Below are 25836 nucleotides of genomic sequence, written 5' to 3'. Positions count from 1 at the left end.
AGAATGTTGATGGACCAATTTGGCTACTAAGAAGGGGTAGGGGATAAGATCCCCTCAGCACCCTAAGATTCTTCAGAGAGACCTTGAAAGTGTCTTTGTACCACATCTGATCAATGTATGAGTGCTTGCTTTGTGCCAATTCTCAGTAAAATAGTCTTTTAGGTAAGTGTGTATTTGGCATTCAAGCTACATGGCCAGCCCAGCAGGATGGTACTCCCTGTGGAAGAGTTTGAATGCTTGGCAGTTCACCTCAGTATCTGGTACCTTAGCTTGCTAGGTAATTTTTGGAATCTTCCCAAGACAATACAAGAAGAAGTGGCTCCATTTTCTGGCACGGCGCTGTCCAGCTTTCACAGACATACAATAGTGAAGTCAGCACAGTGACTCAGTAGACCTTCAGCTTAATGTGCAGCCCAATACCTCTTCTTTCCCACACTTTCTTTCACAATCTCTCAAATGCTGAACAATCTCTGACAATGCATATATCAACCTCATCACTTTGGTGGACCTGGAAAGTATACTGCCAAGGAAAGAGAAATACCTTTCCACAGCATTCGAAATTTCACTTTTTTTCCAATTGTTTCATATATAAATGGTGTGGTGCTGGCTGGGAGAGAACTTCTTCTTTTTTTTTTTTGGTGTTGATTATCACACCAAAATTAGCACAAGTGGCAGAGAATACATCCAGACTTTGTTACATCTCAGCCTCAGTTCACAATCATCTCTGAACAAAAAGTTGTGTACCATCTCTCACTTTGTTCTTAACTTGCAGCCTTTTCAATTTATATAGCTTGTCATTAGACTTTGTTGCTGTTTTCATCCTTGTGGAAGGAATATGATAACATCTCAAAAACCATCCTGTTTAAAAAACCCCATGCTTTGTAGATCTCTACTGGTATGGAATCTGAGCCAGGTGCTTTGCCAGCCCAGAAGAGACCAATGGCATTTCATACTTCTTCTTCAGTTGAAATTTCAGCTAGAGAGGGATTGGCTACAACCTGAGGCATAAAATCAGTAGTTTCAACATTGTTTGATGATGGTTTGTTGAGAACACTATAGAAATGTTTAGCCTTTCTCTGCAAGATCATGTCCTCATAATTGAAGGACAAGGAAACATTAGAGGTCTTTGGCCCATAAGTAGTCTTCAGGGCATCATAGAAATACTTTGGATTGTCAAGCTGTTGGCATAAAATTGAATCCAATCTGCCTAATTACTGAGCCAAGAATCCTGCATTTCTCTAAGCTTTGCTTGAACTTTACTTTCAATGGAGTTAAATGCTGCTTCTTGGAGACTGATGAGCTGTCCATCTACTGGTAAACTGTGTGGAGTTCTTGTTTCTCATTTATCGGCTTCTGAATTTCTCAGTTTTGTCAAACCAATTCTGATGTTTGAGAGTGTTCTGGCCCTTGGTGCTGAACACCAAGTCTCTGAAAGCTGCCTACTCTTTTCTTGTTCCTCTGTGGCTAACTATATGCTCACTCAACTTCCTCTCCTGGCCAATTATATACTGTTTATACACAGAGGCACCTTGATCTGTGGAAGTTGTGTCTGGGCTAATGCTTTTACTAAATGCAAATGTTTAGTTTCAAAAGGATAATTCTCCAGGCACAAGGGGCCACATCTCACCATCTTGGATCTCACATCCTATCTGTCTCTTCTCCTTACAATGACAGTCTGTTAAATGCCAGTGCTTGCTTCAAGGTTGCTTCCATGATGGTTTTTTTTTTCCCATTTGAATTAGTTTATTTAGTCAATTTAGAACATTACTACTTGGTTACAAATCACATTGTTTCCCTCCCTCCTCTTCCCCCACTCTTCCCACAGCCCACCACAATTTCATTGGGTATTACATGTGTCCTTGATCAGAACCTATTTCCATGAAGTTGTTTACACTAGGATATTCATTCAGAGTCTACATCCCCAACAATATGCCTTCAACCCATGTATTCAAGCAGTTGTTTTTCTCTGGTGTTTTTACTCCCACAGTGTTTCCTCTGAATGTGGATAGTAGTTTTTCTCGTTAGATTCCTCAGTCCATGATTTTTTGTTTGCATAAGTAATTAGAAGTCAGTGTTGGAGATGAGAATGTCATGAGTCTTTAGCAGTAAGTGACCATTACTATTGCTATTTCTGACTCCATTCCTCTCAAGGATTCCTTGCCATGTCTGATAGTACTCATTCTGGTGTAAAAGTCACTCAGAATTACAAGCTTGTTCTCTTTCAGCACATTGATGATGAGTGTCTCCACATCTTTGTAGAATTTTTCTTCCTCATCAGGAATATATGTACTGATGATGATGGCATGATACTTTCCTGCAAGTGACAGTCACATTGTCACGAGCCTGTCGTTCACTCCAGTTGGTAGCCATACAAGTTGGCTAAGTTAGATTTTAATGCAAAACCAGTCCCAGTTTCATGTTACTCCTCATCATAGCAGCCACTCTAGAAAAATGTATATCCAGTTGCAACTTCAGTAAGCTGGCTTTCATTTCTTCAGTTTTGTTTCCCTTAGAGCTGCTATTTGGAGCAGTACCTACTGAGTTATCTTGAAACAAGAGCTATTCATCTCCCAGGTCTACTAGATTTCGTGTTGTCCACATGTGTTCATACATTCCATGTACCAGTGGTTAGTGCAATCATCTGTACAAAGGTTTTTGTATTACTCTAACTTGCTTGGGATGGGGTCTTAGGATATTGCTCTAATCAAGAAAGGACTACTTTGGACTTGTTAAAATAAGGGAGAAAGGTTTCCAGTAGGATGAAAAAACAAAAGGTATTAATTTTTTTAAGCAAGGAAAAGCATTTATAAACCTTTAAAAAGAACTTGTTTCATTCCACTCATAGTGCTTCCTTCCCTAACTTCTTTTCTTCCTTTCCTCTCTCCCTTTCTCCCTCCTTTCCTTTCTTTCCCTTCCTTCCTTCCTTCCTTCCTTCCTTCCTTCCTTCCTTCCTTCCTTCCTTCCTTCCTTCCTTCCTTCCTTCCTTCCTTCCTTCCTTCCTTCCTTCCTTCCTTCCTTCATCATATCCAGCCAGGATTTGATTTGATTTCTCTTTCCCATCCTACTTCCCACTTCTTTCCCTCCTTTCCCCATGGAGTGGCCCATGAGTTTTAAGACTGAAGAACTTGATTTGACATTCTTCAACAAAACAAAATTATAAATGTGATTAAAGAGTTTGTTTTAGGACCTGCAGTCAAAAAACAGTAGTAATGGTGTTGTTGGGTCCAAAGGATATAAACAGTTTTATAGCCTTTTGAGTATAGTTTCAAATTGTTCTCCAAAATGGTGAAATTAGTTTATAATTCCACCAACAGTGCATTAGCATCCCTATTTTTCCACATCCTCTCAAGCATTTATCAAGACACTTCTCTCGTGATTTTCCTTTGACTTGTCTGACTTCTTTTCAATTTTGTTTGCTTAGTCTTCATCTATGCCATGCACAGCAACCATGCATGTTTGTGGGACTTTATCCTTGACCCTTTTCTCTTATGCCTTAACAACATTTTATATTTGTAATTTTTTCAGATCTCATGTATCTAATTATTTTTTCTATACCTTTAATTCTTAAATCTCATAGTTCTGTCCTAAATTCTCTGATGACCTCCAGATTTATATTTCTAATTACTTATTAGACATCTTAAACTGGATATCCCATGGACATCTTAAATTCAATATATCCAAAATTGAGTTCACTATCTTTCTCTCCAATTCTGTTATTCCCAACCTTCTCTGTTACTGTTGAGGGCATCACCATCTTCATGGTCCCCCAGGCTTGCAACCTGAAGGTCATTCTTGACTCCTCACTATCTCTCACTGTCTCCCCACTGACATCCAATCTCTTGCCAAGGCCTATCCATTTTCCCTTCACAAAATCTCCTATATATGTCTCCCTTCTTTCCTCTGATATTGTTATCACCTTGCCACAGGCCTTTACCATGTCACACCGGACTGTTGCAATAGTCTGCCAATTTTTACCCTTGCCACAAATCTCTATCTACTCTAGTCCATTCAGCTGACAAAGTGGTCCTCTTAAAGAGGAGGTCTAACCATGACACATGCCCTACTCAGTAAACTCCTATGGCTCCCTATCACTTCTCAGATCAAATACAAAGTTCTTCAAAGGGTTTCAGAGTCCTTTAAAACCTCCCTCATCCTTTTCCAGTCTTCTTCCTTCCTTCATTGTGAGCCAGTGACACTGGCTTCCTGGCTATTCCACAAACAATGCACTCCATCTCCCATCTCCAGGCATTTTTCCTGACCCTCTCCCATCCCTGGAATTCTCTCCTTCCTCATTTCCACCTCCTGACTTCCCTGGCTTCTTTCGATTTCCATGTTAAATTCTACCTTTGCTAGGAAGGCTTTCCAGATTCCCTTTCATTCCAGTACCTTCTATCTCTTCATTATTTCCAATTTAGCCTGTATATAACCCATTTATAAGTAGCTGTTCTCATGTTATCTGTCCTATTAGAATGTGAACTTCTAGAGGAAGGACTGTGTTTTACATTCATTTGTATGTCTGGTGTTTATCACACATAGTGCCTGACACATAGCAGGTGCCTAATAAATATTTATTGACTATTGAAGCTGTAATGGATGAATGTGAAGGTCTAGGGGATATGGTATCATTAGTCTACAAATTGAATTTCAAATAACATTCCTCAAATTAGAAAAGTTTTCTTAACTAATTAATCATAATTGGCAGCCTGCTTTCATGCCCCGAAATGATTTGGATTTCAAGTCCACATCCTAGAACTTTTTTTCTTCATTTTTGAACTTGTGGTAGGTAGACCAATAGTAAGTATCTATTAAGCTTTTATTATATACCAGGCAGTGTGCTGGGAATACAGATAAAAGCAAAAAGAAAGACAATTTCTATTCTCAAAAAGCTTATACTCCAATAAAATATATTCTTTCTGGACATTCTTATATTCTAATAAAAATAAAAGGAGGCTAGATAGTGTGTGTGGGGGAGTAGAATAAAGAGTGCCTGTGAGGTGCTGAGGAATGATGACAAAGTCCTTACAGTCTGAAACATAGCCAGGCGCAGAATGAAGCATGGATAGCCTTGGGCTCACTTGAAAAGAACTTGTCAGTGGGAGAAGAGGTCAGTATAGCAGAAGAACATTTCAGAGTAAGAAAGTCCTAGGTACTGAGGGAAGTAATTGAGGAGCAAAGTCCATAGAGTAAAAAGCTCAGCTTGGAGGAGAATGAAAGATGGTGAACCTCAAAAAATGCTAGGCCTAAAAAAAAAAAGCCCTTGCTTGTATAGTAGATTACTATTTCTAAGTTATTGTCACACACACTAAGACATCCATTGTTTATTTGCAATCCTTTGTTTATAAGTTGTTTAATTAAATAATTAAATAAATTTTAATATAATCATAAAATGATGTCCCATGAAAGGATGATCTTTTTTGTTAGGTTAATCCCTCAATTGGATAGAAAAAATGACTTTCTATGGATAATAGAATCCTTTTTTCTCTTTTGCTTCTTGGTTTTCATATTGACTCTTACTACAAAAAATTCTTCATATTTTGAAATTTTTTCTGAAGTTAATTCATTTTCTATTCTTGTGAAGACCATCAGTATGGACAAAATTATTTTTTTGTGTGTGAGAGAGGGGCTATTGTTTTTGTGTTTCATGCCTTACTGTTCCTTTAGAACAGGAAGGCTTCTCCACACTTACTATTTATAGATTTTCAAAGATTCCCCCAGGCAAAGTCGTTGCCACTGTTTGAATTATAGTACAGTAACTTAAACATCTACCTCAGGAATGATAGGGGTCTTAAATAGACAGTCATATTTACTTATGAAACCTAGAGTTTTCTTAGATTACCAACCCTAACAGGAAAAGAAATGTTGGGGTGACAGAGTTAAGTGGTGCTCTGGGTGCTGGGCCATGCTAATTCTCTATATTTAAGATGCTAAACTAGCCAGGCAGGAGCTATTTAATTAAGTAAAAGTCAGTCTAGTCACTTTGCAACCAAGGATTTCAGGGAGCAAACATATAGCAGTATGTGGGAAGTTAATATGAGCTTCCTGGTCCCAGCCACACCTCACAACCCCATATCAGGTGGGCTTCCAGATGATGATTGGTGGATATAATTTTGAAACGGAGTTTAAATTTCAGTAGCTACACAAGAGTCATACAAAAATACCATACAACACCTCATTACTGCTCTTCTTCAAAGAAAAAGATCAATTCTGGATTTTCATGGTTCCTCTGAAGACTTGTCAAGGTAGGACCAGAAATGTTCCTGATTTTATACTGTATAGTTTCAAAGATAATTTGCTCAAGGGACAAATTTGAAGTTTAGATAACTCTTAAACTTTGGACTCCCCCCCCCCCCCCATTATAACTTATCAAATCAAGAGAACATAATGGGGTGGGGAGCATCACAACCTCTAGGAGAATAAATGCTAAATTAATCTAGGTACCTTAAAAAACACTGACCTACTGGCTATCTAAGCATAGATAGAAATGGATTTGAGACAAATCAATAAATCTGACAGTTTGTTGTTCCAGAAATCTGAGAAAGAAATCCTTCACTGTTTAAGTGATTGGAATTCTCATGCAGGTGAGGCTGAGGTTGCAGGTAGATGCTAGCAGGGCAAACAGAGCTTCTATCTTATCTCACATCTATTATGTGTTTCAAATTTAAGAGCTGGATTAAATTAAAATGTGTATATGATATGGAATAAATGTTGAAAGACCTTTGATAGATGTAATAACAAAAAGATAAGAAAAATATTTATATCATTTATTGATTTTATCAGTATTATATACAACCAATCTCCTCTAGGAGACATGAATAAGATGTGGTTGGATTTCATGATTTTGGAGGTGGGAATTGTATAAGGCAGGAGGGAAATGTAGAGTCCTCTTTTCTTTCTTCTGACCATAGTAATATTTGCAATATTACTATGCAATGTAATGTAATACACATAACATTGGAGATATGTCACAAGACATTGCAATAAAAAAGAATTCTATATCTTTTTGTCCCCCATGAGATTGGGCAGACTTTTTTTGCCTCCTTTTTGCCTCCTTTCTGTATCCCCAGTGCTTGACACGGTGTCGGCCAAGCTTAATAAAGAAGCTTAATAAAGCTTATTGATGTACTAACAGACTGGAATGGCCAAGCTTAATAAAGAAGCTTAATAAAGCTTATTGATGTACTAACAGACTGGAATTGGATATCAGAAGAGCTGGGTTAAGACCCCATCTCTGTCACTCCATGTGTGACCTCAGGAAAACATTCAGTTTCTGTATCTTTTACTTTTTTGGTAAAGATATTTTATTTTACCAAATACACATAAAGCAGTTTTCCACATAACTTTTCTGAAATTATATGATCTAAATTGTCTTCCTCGCTTCCTTATCTTTTAAATGAAAGGATAAGAGTGGATAGTCTTTAATCAACAAACATTTAAATATATACCCTGTTTCATAATTACATTAGAATGTAGGTTTTTCTAGAAATCTGTTTTGCAAATTTCAATTAAGCCACTGTTACTCTGTTAGCATAAGCAAACAGATGGGCATTTGGTGCTAAGGTTGGTGGATTAACTATACCACCACCTTCCCTTGACTTTCTGACCATGTTTCTGCCATATTTAAGACACAGCTGGATTAGGGTGAAGTTGAATTTATGCCCAGTGCCTAAACACAGGACAGGTTTTTAAATAAATTTAAATAAACCAAATTCTGATGAATGTTTATTCTGCTTTGCAATTAAAATTGTACTATATATTTTTCTAAATAGCCTCTTCCTGCCACCAAAGAAAATGAAGACTATCATAATTTTCTTCATCTTGGTAACAGCAGAGGCCATTCCGGTAAGCATTTCTACCCCTTCTCAAATCCACCCTTCCCAGGAAGCTACCTTAAGAATGTTCTTTATCTTAGAATTTTTGTCAAATGTTTCCTCATGATATCCACTCTTTATGCAGGGGGAAAATAAAATCTAAAAATGTATAAATGTAAAGTGGTTAGCAGAGTGTCTGATATTTAGCAAGTACTATATAAATGTTAGCTCTTATTAATAGCAGTAGTCAAGATATTGTAAAATATCTTAAACCACTTTTTTAATATTTGGGGATTTAGAGTCATGGAATCTTTGAACTCAGAAATAATACCTAAAAAGAATGCCTGAAAAGAAAGTGATCATTCACTTTGCAGATGTCTATTGTAGGCTATCTCTGTGCCAGTCTTATGGTTTGTTTCCTGAATTCCTCATCTATTTTCTCTTTCTGTACAGGTCATCTATGAAAAATATCACCTCTGCTTCTTCCCTCATTGAGCTGCAGCCAAGTGCTCAACTAAACTCTGACTTCCTTGAGTTCCTCAATTTCCTGACATGAATATATTTTACTGTCCCTTTTCTTTCAAATAATACCCTTTCATACCCAGACATGAGTCCTGGCCTATCAAATCTTAGTGATGGTCAAGTTTACTCTCTTGTGTTAAGGCCCTTAGTTCATTTTACTTGTTAGTCCTATTTGATACATTTATGAAGGTTCTCTTTTTATATTCCATCTTCTGCCATCTTCTGTTGATCTTTGTTACTATTCTTCCTACAACCTATCTATTTTCTGTGATGTGTAGTTTAGAGGATTTATAGGTATTTGTACTCTAAAACATGGTCCAGAAATCCTATTCCTGGGCATCATCTTCTTCACCTACTGTTCACTGTCCAAATTTGCTTTTCTTTTATGAATCTTTTGTTTTTAATGGTCAAGAATGGTGAAAATAACACCAGCACTTGCAAGAGTTACAGTGTCTTTTCCAAGACTTAATACTTGGAAATGCTTTCTTTTTTTTATTTAACTTTTTTTAACATTCTTTTAGAAAAATGTTCAGTTCCCAGTGCTAACCCTCTCCCACCTATTAAGAAGGCAAGCAACATAATATCAATTACACATATGAAGTTATTTTAAAAGGCTAAGTTTTCTCTAGAAGAATTTGTTTCTAAATGAATGACCAGAAATGAATGACAATTATTCATTTTAACAAGCCTTGGAAAGTTTTGTTACACTTTAGATACATACTTTGAGAAGAGACAAATTGTCCTTTATTGCTATCATATAAACAAATGCATGCCATAGCCTTTGTCATCTGGGAATCACCTACACAATATTTGTTTCTTCTTCTGACTTTTACTGGATGATCTCTCACCTGGAATCCCCTTTAAACTAATTTCATCATTTTCTTTAGTGTTAAATGTCCTCCTCTTTGGGAAGAACCTCTTCTTAACTTGAAGTGTTCCATAGTCCTCCTCATTCCCCTTTTCCTACTTTCTGACATTATTCTATTATCCTGATACAAGTCAGAATTTTCCTTTCCTTCTATAGATCCAGCTCTGTGTGGGTGTGTGTTATTCTGTTTAAGGAGCATTTCATTATCAATTTTCTTTGACTACCTAAAGAGTAGAGAGGTATTTCCTAAGCCTCCTCTTCATTAGCAGAGCTAATGAAGCTTTTTTTTTTTTGAGCCAATGGATACTTGATTATGGTAAAAACATAAATATTACACATTTTAATGAGGAGATAACAGTATACTTCATTTAGTTGTTCCTCCAAAGTAAAACTAGATCTTTCATTCTCATGTCGTTTGCCTGAATTTTCAACTTCCTGCCTTGTTAGAAGGTTAATTGAAATGATTCATTCCTATTAATTTGTTTGCTATCCTCAAATTATGTTCAACTCTTGTGCCCATTATTTGCTTTATGTTCTATAATCTGAATTTTAAAATAAATTAAGATAAACACAGTGGCAAACACAGGAAATTATAATAGTAACAACCACATTTTCCCCATCAATACTCCTCTCTCATCTTATATGAAAGAAAAAACAATTGCTTTAGCTATTGAAGAGGAGATATCCCAGAGAATCTTGGAGTAGTTGACACAGGATTAGAGGAATATAGGATTAGAGTTTGAAGGGAACATATAGATCATCTGAACAAACATTCTCATTTTACAGATGAGAAAACCAACACGAGGTGGAGTGACTTATCCAATGTCTTGCAGGGAGTAAAAGACAGACATTTGACTTTTTGGGGGGCATTTGAATATTTGAACAGGTTCTAGGACTTCGAAGCACTCCAAGATGTCTTTGATTCATATCTTAATTCATTCTTGGCTACACCTGTTTGAGTACACATGCTTTGTCTCTGTGCAATGTCATGAAGCTCAGTGTATAGCCAAAGTATTCTTTCATGTCCTTATGAAAGCTTATTTACCACTCAAACCCTTCATAACAACGAGGATATTTGTGTAGCCTGTGCTGCTTGGGGGGTAGGGGGGCTTTTTGTTTCTTGTGGATGTGGTAAATTTTCAGATGTGAAGTAAGGCCCATCTTGTATGATCTGACAGTCCCTGACAAAATAAAGAACCCATGTAGGCTCATGCTTAGATGTAGTACAAACCACGAAATTGTTTGATCCTCTTAGGCTACTGGTCTGCCCAGCTGAAAGCAATCAAATGCAGTTAGGAGCCTCAGAGTGTACCTAGGATCTGTCTTAGATTCTAGCCACCCAAAGCAATGGAATGAAAAATACTAAACTTAATATTGGTAGTAAGAGGCAACTAGGTGACTTAGTAGATAGAACACTGGACTTGAAGTCAGGAACACCCAAGTTCAAATCTGACTTCAGATACTTATTAGCTAAGGGACCTTAGGCAAGTCACTTAACTTTTGTTTCCTCAATTGTAAAATGGGGATTATACTAGCGCCTGACTCTCAGGATCTTGAGGATCAAATTAGCACTTAGCACAATGCTTGGTATGTAGCTTATATAATTATAACATCAATATAAAATGCAAATTACATATAATTTATACTATATTAATAATTAATAATGTATAACAATATATTATAAGAAATATAACATTATTATTTTTGCCCCTAACTAAGACTGGAGAAAATTCTAAAGATGACGGAGAGGGTAGCAATGTAGAGTACACAGATACTTCAAAGAATTTCTTCCCCCAACTTCCCATTCACTCCTCTTCTACCTTGATTATGACAATCAGGACAAGGGAAGGCAGCTACAAGGTACAGTGGGTGGAGTGCCAAGTCTGAAGTCAGGAGGACCTGAGTTCAGATACTTACCATCTATGTAATCCTAGGCAAGTCACTTTATCCTGTTTGTCTTGATCTCCTCATCTGTAAAATGAGTTAAAGAAGGAAATAATTGAATCACTCCAATAGCTTTGCCAAGAAAATCCCCCAAAGGATCAAAAACAGTTGGACACAATTGAACAGTAACAATCTATGGTTGTTGTTGTTTTTTGGTTTATGTATTTTTATGTATTTTGTTAAAATTTTTCCAAATTACAGTTTAATCTGATTTGGGTAGCATTATGGACTGTTCTGAGCCACATGGCCAGAGACCACATGTTTGACACCTCTGCTTTGGAAAGTAGCTTTAGGAAAAATGGTTGTTGCATTTTTGAAAGAAGACATCATAGATCTCACTGTGGCATTTTAAATGGTGTGTGTGTGTGTATGTGTGTGTGTGTGTGTGTGTGTGTGTGTGCTTGAAAAAAGCAATCCTATTGATAAGACAATGAATAAATAACATGCAAAAAATTAGGGAGAGACCTATGAAAAACTGGGAGGAAAATTAGGTAATAAATGTCACTTTATCTAGGAACATAAAAGGAAGGCAATAAAAGCAATCAGAGTAAACTAGGGGCCATGATATAATGTCATGTTAAAAGGGAAATAGACCAATATGCTCAGAGGAGATTCTCAGATATCAATGCTCTTAGGTTAACAAAGAAGGCCACCAACTGTATTATAGAATATTGAATGTCTATACTTAGTCTGGGAGATAAGTACTGAAAATCCTTTTTTTTTTTTGGATGAAGGAAACTATGAATGTGGAGTATAACATGTACATGATTAATATGCTGTTAGGTTTTGGTAAAATACTTTTTTATGCTTTAAAAAATTCCTTGTAACAAGCAATGACATTTGGAAGGGGAAAGGATATATTCAGAAATTAGTTATATAAAAACAAAATGTATAATAAAATATTTAAAAATCTTTATTAAAACTCTTCATCAATGATTTTTATGAACTTGCAAATCTGGAGGACCAGAAGGAGATGTGTGTGTGTGTGTGTGTGTGTGTGTGTGTGTGTGTGTGTGTGTGTGTGTGTGTATGTTTGGAGGAGTGAGGTAGAGGCACTATCCCAGAGAAGACAAATCCCCAGAAAATAACTCAGACCTTTTTTGCCACAGGCATCCCCAAACTAGGATTTTATTTAGACTGATCAATTTTTCAATAAAATTTGGAGCTGTATACAATACTTTTTATGTTTTCTAATCCAAGACTAATAATAATTTGTTTATCTTCTGTTTGTGACTTATCTTTGTTTCCTTTGTATTTTTCACAAAATCATTTTTAGAAGGTTAAGCATATTTCTAACATACTTCAATATTGTATTTTTAATTTGACAGGTTTCTCAGAACAGACCCCAAGAGAAATATGCTTTTAATAAACCTGTGGATTTAGATTGTCCAGGAAAACCAGAAGTGACCAAACAGGTATCAGACATTAGGAATGTGTTTTCTTTTTCGTTTTTAGTTCTATGGGTACTCCATTTGAAAATTATCATTTGGAGAAGCTGATTTTCTCCCTTCTTCCCTTTCCTCACTCCCTGAGGTGAAAAGTATCATTATATCAGTGCTTTCATGCAATACATGTTTCCATCTAATAGGCTCTCAATAAAAGCTTTAAATTCAGTTGAATCCTAATAAAATTGTTGTCTATATTTTGAATTTGTGCTACTATGCTTTAAAATAACTGTTCTACATTGAAGCACTTTTTTCTTTTATTATCTAAGTATCAATAAAAGGAAGTAAATAGGGGTTAGTACATCATTGATATTTCCCATACACAAGCTATGCTTACAAATGCATGCCATATCTAGTCAATTCTGTGGGGGCATGGTTTTGGGATAGTCACAGTTTGCTAAGAATACTAACAACATTGGGCTAAGAGCAATATAGGGTTCAAGCACAGTAGATGTAGATACATCTTTTGCAACAGTTCGCTAAACTTTGAAGTATATCTTTTATTAATGGACAATGAGTTGATTGCAGTCATGAACAAACAAAATTATTTATTATTTTATTCATAAAAGTTTAAAAATTATTAGGAAAGCTATAAAAATCTTAAAATTAATTTTGAAATGAGAAAAATTCATTCAATTATGAATTATAAAAAATCAACAAAATTATAAGTAGTTCTTCTATCTGAGAGAATCAGAGGACTCAGTCTGACTCAGTCTGAAGCTCGGCTCTGCCTCTAACTAACTTCTCTGGTCCTCAGTTCAATTAACTACATAATGAGGATGTTGGAGTTGATGACTTCTTTTTTGTTTTTTTTTTTTAACAAACTTTCCATCTTAGAATCAATACTGTGTGTGTTGGTTCCAAGGCAGAAGAATGGAAAGGGCTACACAATGGGGGTCAAGTGACTTACCCAGGGTCATACAAATAGGAAGTGTCTGAGGTCAAATTTGAACCCAGGACATCCCATCTCAAGGCATGGCTCTCAATCCTCTGAACCGCCAGCTGCTCCCAACTCAATGACCTTTAATGACTCTTCTAGATCCATGATTCTATCACTTTGATCAATTCATTCTTCCTCCTGGATCTCATTTTGCTAATCTATAAAATTAGAAATCTGATTAAAACTTCTTTTATTCTAAATAACCAGAAACATATAGCATGAGCACATTTCCCAAAGGAAATGCACTGGTCTTCTAAAAGTATAGAGATGACATCTCTTAGAGCAGGTATACATACAAAGTATATTTGCCAGAAATACTTTGTATCCATACAAAGGCTCTCTATATTACTTATTACTATAAAGCATTCTCTAAATACTATTTGTAATAATTAAGTAAGAAAATTTCTCTTTTGATCAGAGTATATTGGAAATATGCTCTTTAAATTTTTTTTTGGCTGATTTGTCTTCTTCAAAACCTATTTTTAAAGTGCTTTGTAACTTTAGTATTAGCTCTTGATTTTAAATGGAATTTATAAAAACAGCAAAAAATTGTAAATGTGTATGTATGAGTGTATATGTGCATATATACATAAAATATATGTTTTATTTTTATTCACCACACACAAGGATGGCAACCCCCTTCCCTTATGCTTCCTATATCATGTTAGAAAGTAGGTGCTTTGAGTATTCTTTTGAAAAGCGTATTCATGTTACATATTTCTGATGATTTAGAATTTCCTGTCTTCTTACATTTTACTCTCCAACATATGCTCTTCAGACCAATAACACTGGCCTCCTGGCTGTTCCATGAACATCCTCTATCTTTTGGCCCCAGGCATTTTCTCTGGCAGTCTCCCACACATAAGGAAGCCTTTCTCAATTCCTAATAATTATAATGCTTTCCCTCTTTTAATTTTTTTCTGAATATAGTTTGTTTGTATATATTTATTTGCTTATTGTCTTCCCCCTTACGCTGTGGGCTTCTTGAGGTAGAGACTGTCTTTTGCCTCTTTTTATATCCCCATTGCTAACGTAATGCTTGGCACATCGTAAGTGCTTAATAAATGCTTATTGACCAACTGATTTACAGATGAGAAATCGAGGCCCAGATCAATTAAGTAACTTGCCAATTTTAAATCAGTAGTAAGAGGTAGGTTTAAAACTAAGGCTTCTCTTGCTTTGAAATAAGTTCTCTTTCTAATGTCCTATACTTCCTCCATCATTTAAATGAGTCACCAATCAAAAAGAAATTTTTTTTCAGTTAGATTCAGGATTTTGAATTACTCCTAGGTAGAACAACATAGCTTTTATTTAAATATATTGTAAATGGCTAGGATATTAATTTATTCTTCTAATTTATTTCCTCCCCCACCCCTGCTTGTAGGATCAGATAACTGTCAATGTCACTGCCAAAGGAAGTAATGAAACAAATGAAGACCTCACACATCAAGATGAAAAAAGCATGCAACTAAATAAAAATGGAAGTAGCAAAGGAGAGGAGGAAGTTATTAAGAATGCAGAGACAGGAGAAAAGGGATATTATACCAGTCTCAAATTAGCCAAAGGGGAGGGATATACTGGAGATATACATGAGGAAAAAATCTATCCAGAAACATTAGACAGAGATGAGAATGGAGACAATGACTTAATAAATGGTTTAAAAGGCAGCATTTATAAGGCAGGAAATGTCACTCATAATAATAATGAAACCACTACTAGAAATGTCAAAGAAGAGAATGTTACCAACACAAATCAAATTGAAGTTACTAGTGTCCAGCAAGAAAATATAAACAAGAGTAGAGGCAATGAAGATGAAGGAAATGGAAACACTGATAAAAATGAGGATGGTCTAATTGAAAAAAACCCTTACAAAGGAGATGGGAATGGAGATAATCAAACCAAGGCTCCAACTGGAAAAAATGAAACTAAAAATGTCAATGGAGAAGATGAAAGCTGGAATGACATCGATGGTGGTGCTAGTGGCAATGGAGATGATACCTATGAAGAAAATGGTTCTGGTGATGATGAGGGAGAAAAAGCAGAGGAGAAAAATGAAAGCACTGCTGATAATAGGGATTCAGGCTTTCCTAGTAATGAGGCTCCAGATAATGGAAATGATTATGACAGTGATAATAGCTTAAGCAAAGCTTCAAGTGATGCTAATGAAGAAGATGAAACTGGAGACAATGACGATTTCCTCCATGGAGAAAATACTTCAAAGAGTGATGAAAATCATGATAATACTGTGGAAGTTACCATGGAACTGACTTTACCCCTTAAAGGTGGTAAAAGTGGACTAAATGAAGAATCAGGTCCTATTGTCATTAACAAAATTCAAGAAAAGGTAGGTTTTAGCATCAGAATCATTTCTTTATCTTTGTCTAGTCAGTTAGATGGAAACATTTTTTTCTCAAAAAGTTTTCCTCCAAATCAATCAAAAACTGCATTCTCCTACTTTGACCTTCCATGCTACTCAAATTAAAAGCTATAGAATCCTTGATGTATTGACACTGTTCAACTTTGGAAGTTAAGGTTTCTCCAAATTTGCTGAAAATCTTGTTAAAACTGTGCCCTGAACAATAATGAACTTACTAAGTCATTGCTGACAGAATTCCATAGAATTAAGAACTTGAAGGAACTTAGAATAATCTAGTCCAATGGCATTAGATAAAAAACCCTTCACCTTCACCTTAATGTCACTTCTAAGACAAAAGAGTGGCAGGGCTAGGCAATTGGGGTTAAGTGGTTTGCCCAGAGTCACACAGCTAGAAATTGTCTGAGACTATATTTGAACCCAGGACCTCCTGACCTAGCACTAGATTTTACAAATGAAGAAATGGATATAAATGGCTAGGAATGGTAGTTAGGTGGCTTGCTCATGATCACCAAGGTAGAGAGTAGTGGATTTAGAATTCCCATCTAGCTACTTGTAAGCATGATCCAACTCTCTTTCTACTCTAGCAAACCCCTTCAGATTTCCTCTGGGGCAGAAAATTTGAAGTGACTCTTAAGGAATCCAGAGAGGGAAGATCTTTCAAGATTAAACAAAGTTTTAAAAAAAGTCATAAATGAAAGCATTTTTTTAAAAGTCCTTTTTATTTAGTTATTTTAAAAATAGAATTCATTCCCAGGTATCTCAGCCTCTCTATTCCCATTACAAAAAAGTAATCACCTGATAAAAGGATATGTGTACATAAATTATATTTTTAATATTTCTATTTATCAGATCTTTCTTTGGAGATAGACATTCACAAGTTATTCTTCAAATATTAATTCTGTAGAAGTATTCAATGTTCTCTTGGATCCACTTATTTCATTCTTCATTATTTCATGAGAATCTTTCATAGTTCTAATATTAACCTGCTCATTGTTTCTTATGGCACAATACTATTCTACTCACAACAATAGGCCACAATTTGTTCAGCAATTCTCCAATTGATGGCTATCCCCTCAATTTACAGTTCTTTGCCATCATAAAGAAAACTGCTATATATATTTTATTTATCATTTAAACCAATTTTATGTAGGTGAGATAATATTTCAGAATTGTTTTGATTTGCATTTCTAAATGAAAGGTTTTAAAATGTAAGTTAGATTAACATTATATCAGAGTAACTGATACAGTCCAATTTTTATAATTTTATGGTAGTTTGTTGCTTTATTTATATTTTCTTTCCTCTGTCATTTCATAGCAGGTAGAAAACAATGGGACCAACAACAACAATGGTATGGAAACTACTAAAGAAACTGAGAAAGTAAATGATGCTTTTAGAATTAAAGGAGATGACATTATTTCTGACAAAGGATATGGAAAGGATATGGCAGGGAAGTTTAACAATGAACCTGTTGGAAACAACCTGAAAATTAATCTTGGAGGCAAAGGTGGACCCAGCAACACTGGCAGTGAAAGCAATAGTGATGGATATGATGAGAGCTATGATTTTGACAATGAATCTATGCAAAGAGATGACCCTGATAGCACTAATGATGATGCCAAGTCTGAAAGTGAGGATATTAGTAATAGTAAGAGCAATGATTCTGAGGAACCTGATGAATCAATTGGTGATAGCAATGGCAGTGACTCACCAGAAGGAGATGAAGATAGTGACAGTGCATCAGACACTAATGATAGTGATAGTACTCATCATGGCAGCAATAGTGGTGACAATAGTAATGGAAATGGTGGTAGTGATAGTAATGACAGTGATAGCAAATCTGATATTGATAACAAATCTGATAGCAATGACAGTAGTGACAGCAGTGATAGCAGTGATAACAGTGATAGCAGTGACAGTAGTGATAGCAGTGATAGCAGTGACAGCAGTGATAGTAGTGACAGCAGTGACAGTAGTGACAGCAGTGATAGCAGTGACAGTAGTGATAGCAGTGATAGTAGTGACAGCAGTGATAGCAGTGACAGCAGTGATAGCAGTGACAGTAGTGACAGCAGTGACAGTAGTGACAGCAGTGATAGCAGTGACAGCAGTGATAGTAGTGACAGCAGTGACAGTAGTGATAGTAGTGAAAGCAGTGACAGTAGTGATAGCAAGTCTGATAGCAGTGACAGCAGTGATAGCAGTGACAGCAGTGATAGCAGTGACAGCAGTGATAGCAGTGATAGTAGTGACAGCAGTGATAGTAGTGATAGTAAATCTGATAGCAGTGACAGCAGTGATAGTGACAGCAGTGGTAGTGACAGCAAATCTGATAGCAGTGATAGTGATAGCAAATCTGATAGCAGTGATAGTGAAAGTAGTTCTGATAGCAGTGACAGCAGTGATAGTGATAGTAAATCTGATAGCAGTGACAGCAGTGATAGTGACAGCAAATCTGATAGCAGTGACAGTAGTGACAGCAGTGATAGTGACAGCAAATCTGATAGCAGTGACAGTAGTGACAGCAGTGATAGTGACAGCAAATCTGATAGCAATGACAGCAGTGACAGCAGTGATAGCAGTGACAGCAGTGATAGTGACAGCAAATCTGATAGCAGTGACAGTAGTGACAGTAGTGATAGTGACAGCAAATCTGATAGCAGTGACAGCAGTGATAGCAGTGATAGTGATAGCAAATCTGATAGCAGTGATAGTAGTGATAGTGAAAGCAGTTCTGATGGCAGTGACAGCAGTGATAGTGATAGCAAATCTGATAGCAGTGATAGTAGTGACAGTAGTGATAGCAGTGACAGTAGTGACAGCAAATCTGATAGCAGTGACAGCAGTAGCAGTGATGATGACAGTACATCTGATAGTGATAATAACAACCATCAGGGCAAGGGCAAGTCTAATAACAGAAATGACAGTGACAGTGACAGTGACAGCAGTGTCAGTGAAGGCAGTGACAGTAACCATTCAACAAGTGATGATTAGAACAAAGGTCAGGAGGTAGAAAAGTTTCTTCTGTGAAAAGTCCAAGTAATTTCTAAGAATTAAAATTTTCTGGAAAAGTACAAGCAAGAAGAAAGAATGAAATGAAAGTCAGGTATCACCTCGGACACAACTACAAAAATTATCAAGCTGTCAGAACTGGAGTCAAAGAAAAACTAACTCAGAAGTATTCTGAATGCTTGATCTGGATGTGTTTTAAGTTAGTAGGTAAAAATGTTACATAAATATAGATGTACTCAATGATAATGAAATTTCTTTGTGTTTTAACTTAAATTCAAAGGCAAAGTAAAATATGAAACAATAGTGGAAAAATACTGTTTAGGTTCACAATACCTAAAAGCTTAAATCTTCACTGGGTTGCCAAATGGCAACTTACATTTCACAAATTACAGGTTCCAAAAAGTTCTATAGAATGCTTCCCATAAGCAATAACAGTTACAAACAAGTATGCGGCATTGTCATGCTCCAGAAAGCATGAATTCTGTATGACTACACTCAATCAAGGAAGGTTTATTTGATATCTAGATGCTCTGGTTTTGGCACCATTATTTGATCTAATACCCTACTTTATGTAAAGTGGAAGGATAATTAATCTCTGTAAAGAATATATTCATCATAGTCTTCAGAGCATTATTTTGACAAGTGCTTCTGATTCTAAGTATTGAAGTATAACATTTTAATGAAAAAGTATAGCTGTAAGCCACCAGGAATTTAGCATAACTTTGTTTATGGAACTCAGGGAGATTCACGTTCTAAATCTAGTGCTGTGATCTCCATGTATAACTTTAAAAATTAGCCACACAATATTATGTCTTGGTTATCATAAAATGATTTGTCTATATAAGCATTGGCTGATTTAGAATAAATTTATCTTTTAAGAACTGAACCTCTCTTAAGAGTCACATCAAGTTCTCAGATATCTCCCTGGTCTAGACACGGTCTATGGTCTTTAAGTCAGTAGCAGTTTAAAAATCACCTGGAAATGTTCTTTTTACTTCTTGGATAATGTTTGCAACCAAAGGTCACAGAAGACCCTTTAATTGGTTTTCAATGAATACCAGTAATTTTCAGTCAAGGATGTATTCCCAAGCCCTTTCAATTAGAGGAATGCTATAACCTAAATAGCATTTTAGAAGATATGTAACTCACAGATATATTTAAAGATTCCATTATGATCTAAACGATGGCATGGGGGAATCCCTTCACTTTTCCCTTATTTTATTTTAGATTTGGACTTGAGGTTTCATCTGAGAACTCTCATTGTAGAAACTCCTTTCACAGATCAGCGACTCAGCCACAATTTGCAGACTTAGAAAGCTGCCAAGTTAAATGAAAACTAATGTGACTTGTATAATTCTGGTTATGGGTCAAAGATGATAGGAATCCAGTCTTCTTGAGTTCAAGTCTAGTACTTTACCTTCTCTAACACGATGCCTCCTTTGTACAACTAATTATCCTTTTGACTGATTGCTCTAATAGAGTTTCAAATATAGTTTGCTCCCTTCCTTGACTGATTCTAAAACTTAAAGAGATGGTCACAGGTCATAGAGCATTTTGTTCACTACATGCATTGGGGTCTGGGAGCGTGAGGCAAGTATTCTTAATCCTCTCTTACAGATGAAGACATTGAAGCTGAGAGAGGGTAAATGACTTGGTGATTAGTACCATAAGTGCCACATCTCACATTTGAACCAGCCTCTTAAATTCATTGTCCTTTCCAATAAGCTAGGTTACTGTAGAGGTGTATTTTATTTTCTTTGTTGATTTGATTTGTTTGTTAAATTTCTAATGAAATCTTACTCTGATGCCTTCAAGTGATATGTAAGAGATCCTAGCTTCTCAAAGGCTATGCCAGTAAAGTCTATGTTCTTGCTGGTCCTACCAAGCTTGGAAAAGTTACAAGTAGACTAGGATTGAAGTGCCAAATATAGTTGGAATGGCTATATTGAGATTTTTATTGCATTGTGGTATTTAAAGGATGCAGTTAATATTTTCTTTTGTGCATAAATTTATAATTTCTCTGTGCTCTGTTTTGTGTCCTGTAATTCAAAGGGTGGGTTCAATTTGAGCCAAGAAATGAGTTCTGATTAGAGGGAGAGGATGCTTCTGGAGGCCTTGTTCTCCAAAGAGGGATAGTGTTTCTTGGGACTACTTTCCACCCCAGTAAAAGTAATATCAGCATCCTAGGGGGGAAAGGTTACAGTTATCCCTTCCACATCTCAGCTTTCTCTATCGTGGTTTTGATATATTGTGGGTTGGCATAAGAAATTAAATGGGAATATTTGAGGTGTTTTGTGGAAGGTACAGAGGACATTCAAAGGTCAGCAAAGGCAGACAACCCAGAAGAAGTTTAGAAATGCATATTTAACCCCAAATTTACAATGAGGTACTGTAAATATACTCTAAAAGAAAAAAAAATTCAGATGTCTTTTCTGGTACTAAGGAAAAGCCAAAAAATTTTACATGAGTTTTCCAGATCATGGGGATGCTGTACCCCTAACAACTGTATTATGGTCCCCAGGCTGTCAATTTGACAGAGAATGAGAGAGAAGATATTAATAAAAATATGCTTAAGGGATAAGGGACTTGGGGTGGTTGCTTCTATAGGGGTAGTGGAAGTAGAGACTAAGGGAGGAAGATAAAACCACAATGACTAAATGCATAAGTAAGTAAGAAAGCATAGACTTAATTATATGCTTAAATGAAAATGGATTTAACTCTTCTATAAAATGAAGGAAAATGGAATAATGGAAAACAAAAAACTCAACAAACTGTTGTATACAAGAAACACCTGTAAAACATATAGAAAAAAAATTTTTATCTGTGTTATCTCTATCATTGTTATTCATGTAGTTATAGCTTCTTTGATTTGTTTTTGTCATCAATAATTTTGATTTGCATCTTTTGCTTGTGCTCTCTAAATTAAGATTTTCAATAATTTTGCTTTTTGCAGAAATTAATAATTTCTCTGTGCTCTGTTTTGTAGCATATAATTTTTATGTATCCTATTCTCTGTGTCTGTTTATAAAAGTCACATAGTAATATTACCATTCAGAAAATTCTGTCTTTCAGATGTAGTTTCCCATTATTTGCTCACTTCCATTTCTCTATTTTTTTGGGGGGTTGATCTTTCTGATGTATTTATCCAAGTCATGGAGAACATTAAAATCTCTTCCTATTATGCCTCTCTTTTTTCTGAATGTATACATTTTCATTGATTAGGGCATATTTTGTAGGGTATGTCATTTGGAGTTTCAGTCTAAGTTCCTTTTTTTTTTAACATAGTCTGTTTCTTTTTGTAAATTTTCATGGCTATGGAATAATCTCTTGTTATTCAAGTATCCTGTCTTTTATATTTGAAAATATTTATCTTCATCATTTTCAAAATTGATTATTTAATATTGAAATTGTAAAATTTTTCCATTGTGTCTAGGCAGCTAAAGAAGCCCGGACAGGAAAAATATATCCCTAGAAATTCTAGCGATAGAAATGATAAGAGAAATAAATTTAAAGTAGAGATGAGGTAAAACCATTCTTACTAGTTCATGACATGATAGTCTACTTAAAAAATCCTGATGAATTCATTAACAAAAAAGATTTGAAATAATAACTTCAGTAGGAAGGAAACATAATAAAACTATAAAAAATGAAGAACAATTCTATATGGCATTAAAATACAAAAGAGGATAAGCATATGGGGAATAAGCATACAGCTGTGAAGTATAGTAGCTGTATGATTTTGAGCTAATAATTTAACTTGGTTCCCTCATATGTACTATTCAAAATAACTACAAAACACATAAAATATATGAATCAATCTATCAGACTACACTCAAGGCCTTTATATATACAATTAAGAAATGTTTCTTAAAGAAATAAAGTTATATAACTGGGAAGGTTTCATTGCTCTTCAGTAGGTCATGCCAATATAATAAAAATGACAATGCTAATTAAATTAATTTATAGTTTTAATTGCATAATAATTTTTAAAAAGCAGATTATAGAGAAAATGGAGAGGGATGGGGTACAGTTATTTGGATTCAGAATTAGCAGGATAATTTAACTCAAAGAATACATATAATAATGGCATTTGTATAGTTCTTTTATGTTTATGTAGCATTTTACATATATTTCTCAATTTATCCTCACAACACCACTAAGATGTTAAACATCATCACCATTTTACAGATGAGGAAACTAAGGTTCAAAGAAGTTAAATGGCTAGCTCAGAGTCATATAGCTACTATACCCCATGGTTCTGTGCTTATCCCCTTAATTAACCAAAAATGTTAGTCAAACATTTTTTAGTGATTTAGATAAGGATGTAGATATGATGTTCATCAAACTTTTAGACCAGTACAAAACTAGAAGCAATCTTTATCACTCTGAATAACAGAATTGGAGACCAAAAGAATCTTGATAGGTCAAGACCTACCAAATTAGGCTGGATGAAATAATATGAAATTCAATAGGGATAAATGTGAAGTCTCACATTTACCAAAAAAAAAAAATCACCCCAAGTCCAAGATAGGGAAGGCATGGTTAGACCAAAGGTGTTCTGAAAAAGATTTGGGAGTTTTAGTAGATTGCAAGCTCAACAAATCTGATGTGATTACCAAAAAATGAACGCACTCTTGTGCTCCTAGATTACTGTGTTCAGTTTTGAGCACCCATAGTTTAAGAAGAGGAAAGAAATTCATAAGCTGGAAAATTTCCAGATGAGAACAAATAAGATGGAGAAGGACCTTGAGATCATGTCTTGAGTACTGGATGAAATAACTTGGCATGTTAAACCTGGAAAAGAGAAGTCTTAAGGGGAATTGGGAATTTGAGGAGAGGGAACAAGATAGCCATCCTCAGTTCTCTGCGCAGTTGTTACATGAAGGATTAGACTTTCTTTGGCTCCAGAAGACAGAAAGAGGAGCTATGGGGAAAAGTTACAAAAAAGCCAATTTGGGCTTGATATAAGGAAAAAAAATTCTAACAATCAGAGCTCTCCAAAAGTGGAATGGGCTGTCTCATGAAGTTCTCCCTCTGTGGACATCTTTGCACAGTATAGGAATTGGCTCCTACAGCTCAAGCCTCTTACAATTCTCAAATTCAGTGATTTGATGAGTTAGACCAGGAGAAAGAAGATAATCTGATGAATTCATTAGTATCCACACATTTTCAAGAGTTTTGTCAAGTAGACAGACCCTCTGTGAAATATTTATAGGAGGACAGCTAATGTCCAACAAGAAAAGGAGGCATTGATTGACTAGGTTTTGCATCACTGGAGGGAGTACCCACATCAGCGTATTAAAGTCTTTGGTTAGCAAGATTCTAAGGATGCCAGATAATTCATGTCTATCAATTTGCTTGAATTCAACCATTATATATATACATATACAAATATATATGTACATATACGTACACACATACACATTTCCCCATGGTCTTTCCAGGTGCCTGATAGCTAGAGTATACATGATAAATGTCAACAAGATGCCAGTTGCCCCCATGGCATGCAGTTTCCTAAAGAACATGGCCTTCACCCATGGCCTGTGTAGGGTGAGCCCTTCCCACAAAAGAGTTTTTCCCTGTGGGCTTAGATCCGAGGTTCAGTCTTGGGGGAGCCAGATCCCAAAGACAAGGATCAGTCTTTCCTCATAACCTCTTGCTCACCATGCCCCCATTCTAGGGTTCTGAGAGAAATATATTTTTAAAAGTAAGTTTGAAAATCTCTTTTAAAAACATTATTTTTATTCTGAACTTAAACGCTACAAAAATATCACCACCATATGCATAGCAAATCACAAAAGAGGATTCCATATGAAGCCATGAATCTGTATTTCATGCTGTTTGCTTTTTATTTTAAAAAGTCCATTTCCCTCCCTCCTCCAACAGGATCATATTCAGCTTTTTGGGACAAGTTATTCAGGATTGTAAACATATGTTGCCTCTTAGAATACAGGTTTTCCAAGATCTTTTATGGAAAATGTCATGTGTGATCCTGATTGGTTCTTTTGTATTTGAATTGCTTATTTTGTGATCTGCTTTTATTTTTATTTGACATAAAAAATGTAAATTTTGAGGTTGCATTGACCTTTTTGTTCCAGAAAAGGGAAGTAGAAATTTTCTACAAGTTCTTATGCCCTACTGAGGGTGACTCCTCCTGGCATAATTGCCAAGCATTTTCAATATACTCCCAATCAGAGGACACACCAAGACCAATCAGGAGCTTCTAGGTCATATGTAATTTTTAGTAAAAACTCAGAACACAGACCTAGGTCCAGGCTCCAAGGGATGGTTCCTGGATCACGGGTTTGAGTCAGGACAGGTATGGGGAATTCCTGAACATCTTAGGTGGATCTATTTTGGATTCTTCATGTGGATTAGACTCCTTCAGTTGCAATCCCAGAACCTCATTGTTCCAGCTCAACTTGATGCCAGATAAAATTTTCCTTTTTACCTTTTCTTCTTTTTCTCTTTGTTTTCTTGTCTGTGTTAGCCTCAAGCTATTCTGGCAGTTTTCCTTAACTTGATCTTCAGTTCATGTCACTATCCTCATAAAGAAATTAGCAGTCCAGAAGTCCCTTTTGGAGAGGTCTTTAGACATTGGCATTTTGTTATCCAAATAATAGATTGGAATATCTTTTGTTTTTAAATCTCCTAGATTTTCCTCAGAATCCTTTTCTCTCTTTCTCTCAGAGAGCCATTCCTTGTAACAAAGAAATTTTTAAAAAAAGAAAAAATACAAATCCCCCCAAATTGATAAATATTTTGAAAAAAATGTTATCATATGGACCCAAAAATCTCTAGAACCTATCACATCTCTTGAACTTTCTCTCCACAAGGAGTGGGAAGGAAATTTTCTTTGGAGATAATTCTTTATAATTTTGCAACATTCACTTTCCCTTATTTTGTGGTGGTTATTTCCATT

At 35.7% G+C, this 25836-nt stretch overlaps 3 protein-coding genes across 3 annotated transcripts in view; all 3 read left to right on the top strand.

Moving 5' to 3' along the window:
- The window catches only part of IBSP (integrin binding sialoprotein), a 231392-nt gene that overhangs the window by 83338 nt on the left and 122218 nt on the right, over positions 1–25836 (top strand). The gene's annotated exons all lie outside the window — the stretch shown is intronic.
- Positions 6853–16009, top strand: LOC103092144 (dentin sialophosphoprotein). Its single transcript, XM_007495978.3, has 3 exons — positions 6853–7839; positions 12471–12557; positions 14912–16009. Exons 1-3 carry the CDS (start codon positions 7789–7791, stop codon positions 16007–16009), a joined length of 1236 nt encoding a protein of 411 aa, XP_007496040.2. The 5' UTR covers positions 6853–7788.
- On the top strand, positions 17056–22207 carry DSPP (dentin sialophosphoprotein). Its single transcript, XM_056803171.1, has one exon. The coding sequence runs from the start codon at positions 17256–17258 to the stop codon at positions 18894–18896; it is 1641 nt and encodes a 546-aa protein (XP_056659149.1). The 5' UTR covers positions 17056–17255; the 3' UTR covers positions 18897–22207.

Source organism: Monodelphis domestica, chromosome 6 (genome assembly GCF_027887165.1).
Source record: "Monodelphis domestica isolate mMonDom1 chromosome 6, mMonDom1.pri, whole genome shotgun sequence".
Lineage (NCBI taxonomy): Eukaryota > Metazoa > Chordata > Mammalia > Didelphimorphia > Didelphidae > Monodelphis > Monodelphis domestica.
This window is presented reverse-complemented; position numbering and strand designations above follow the sequence as displayed.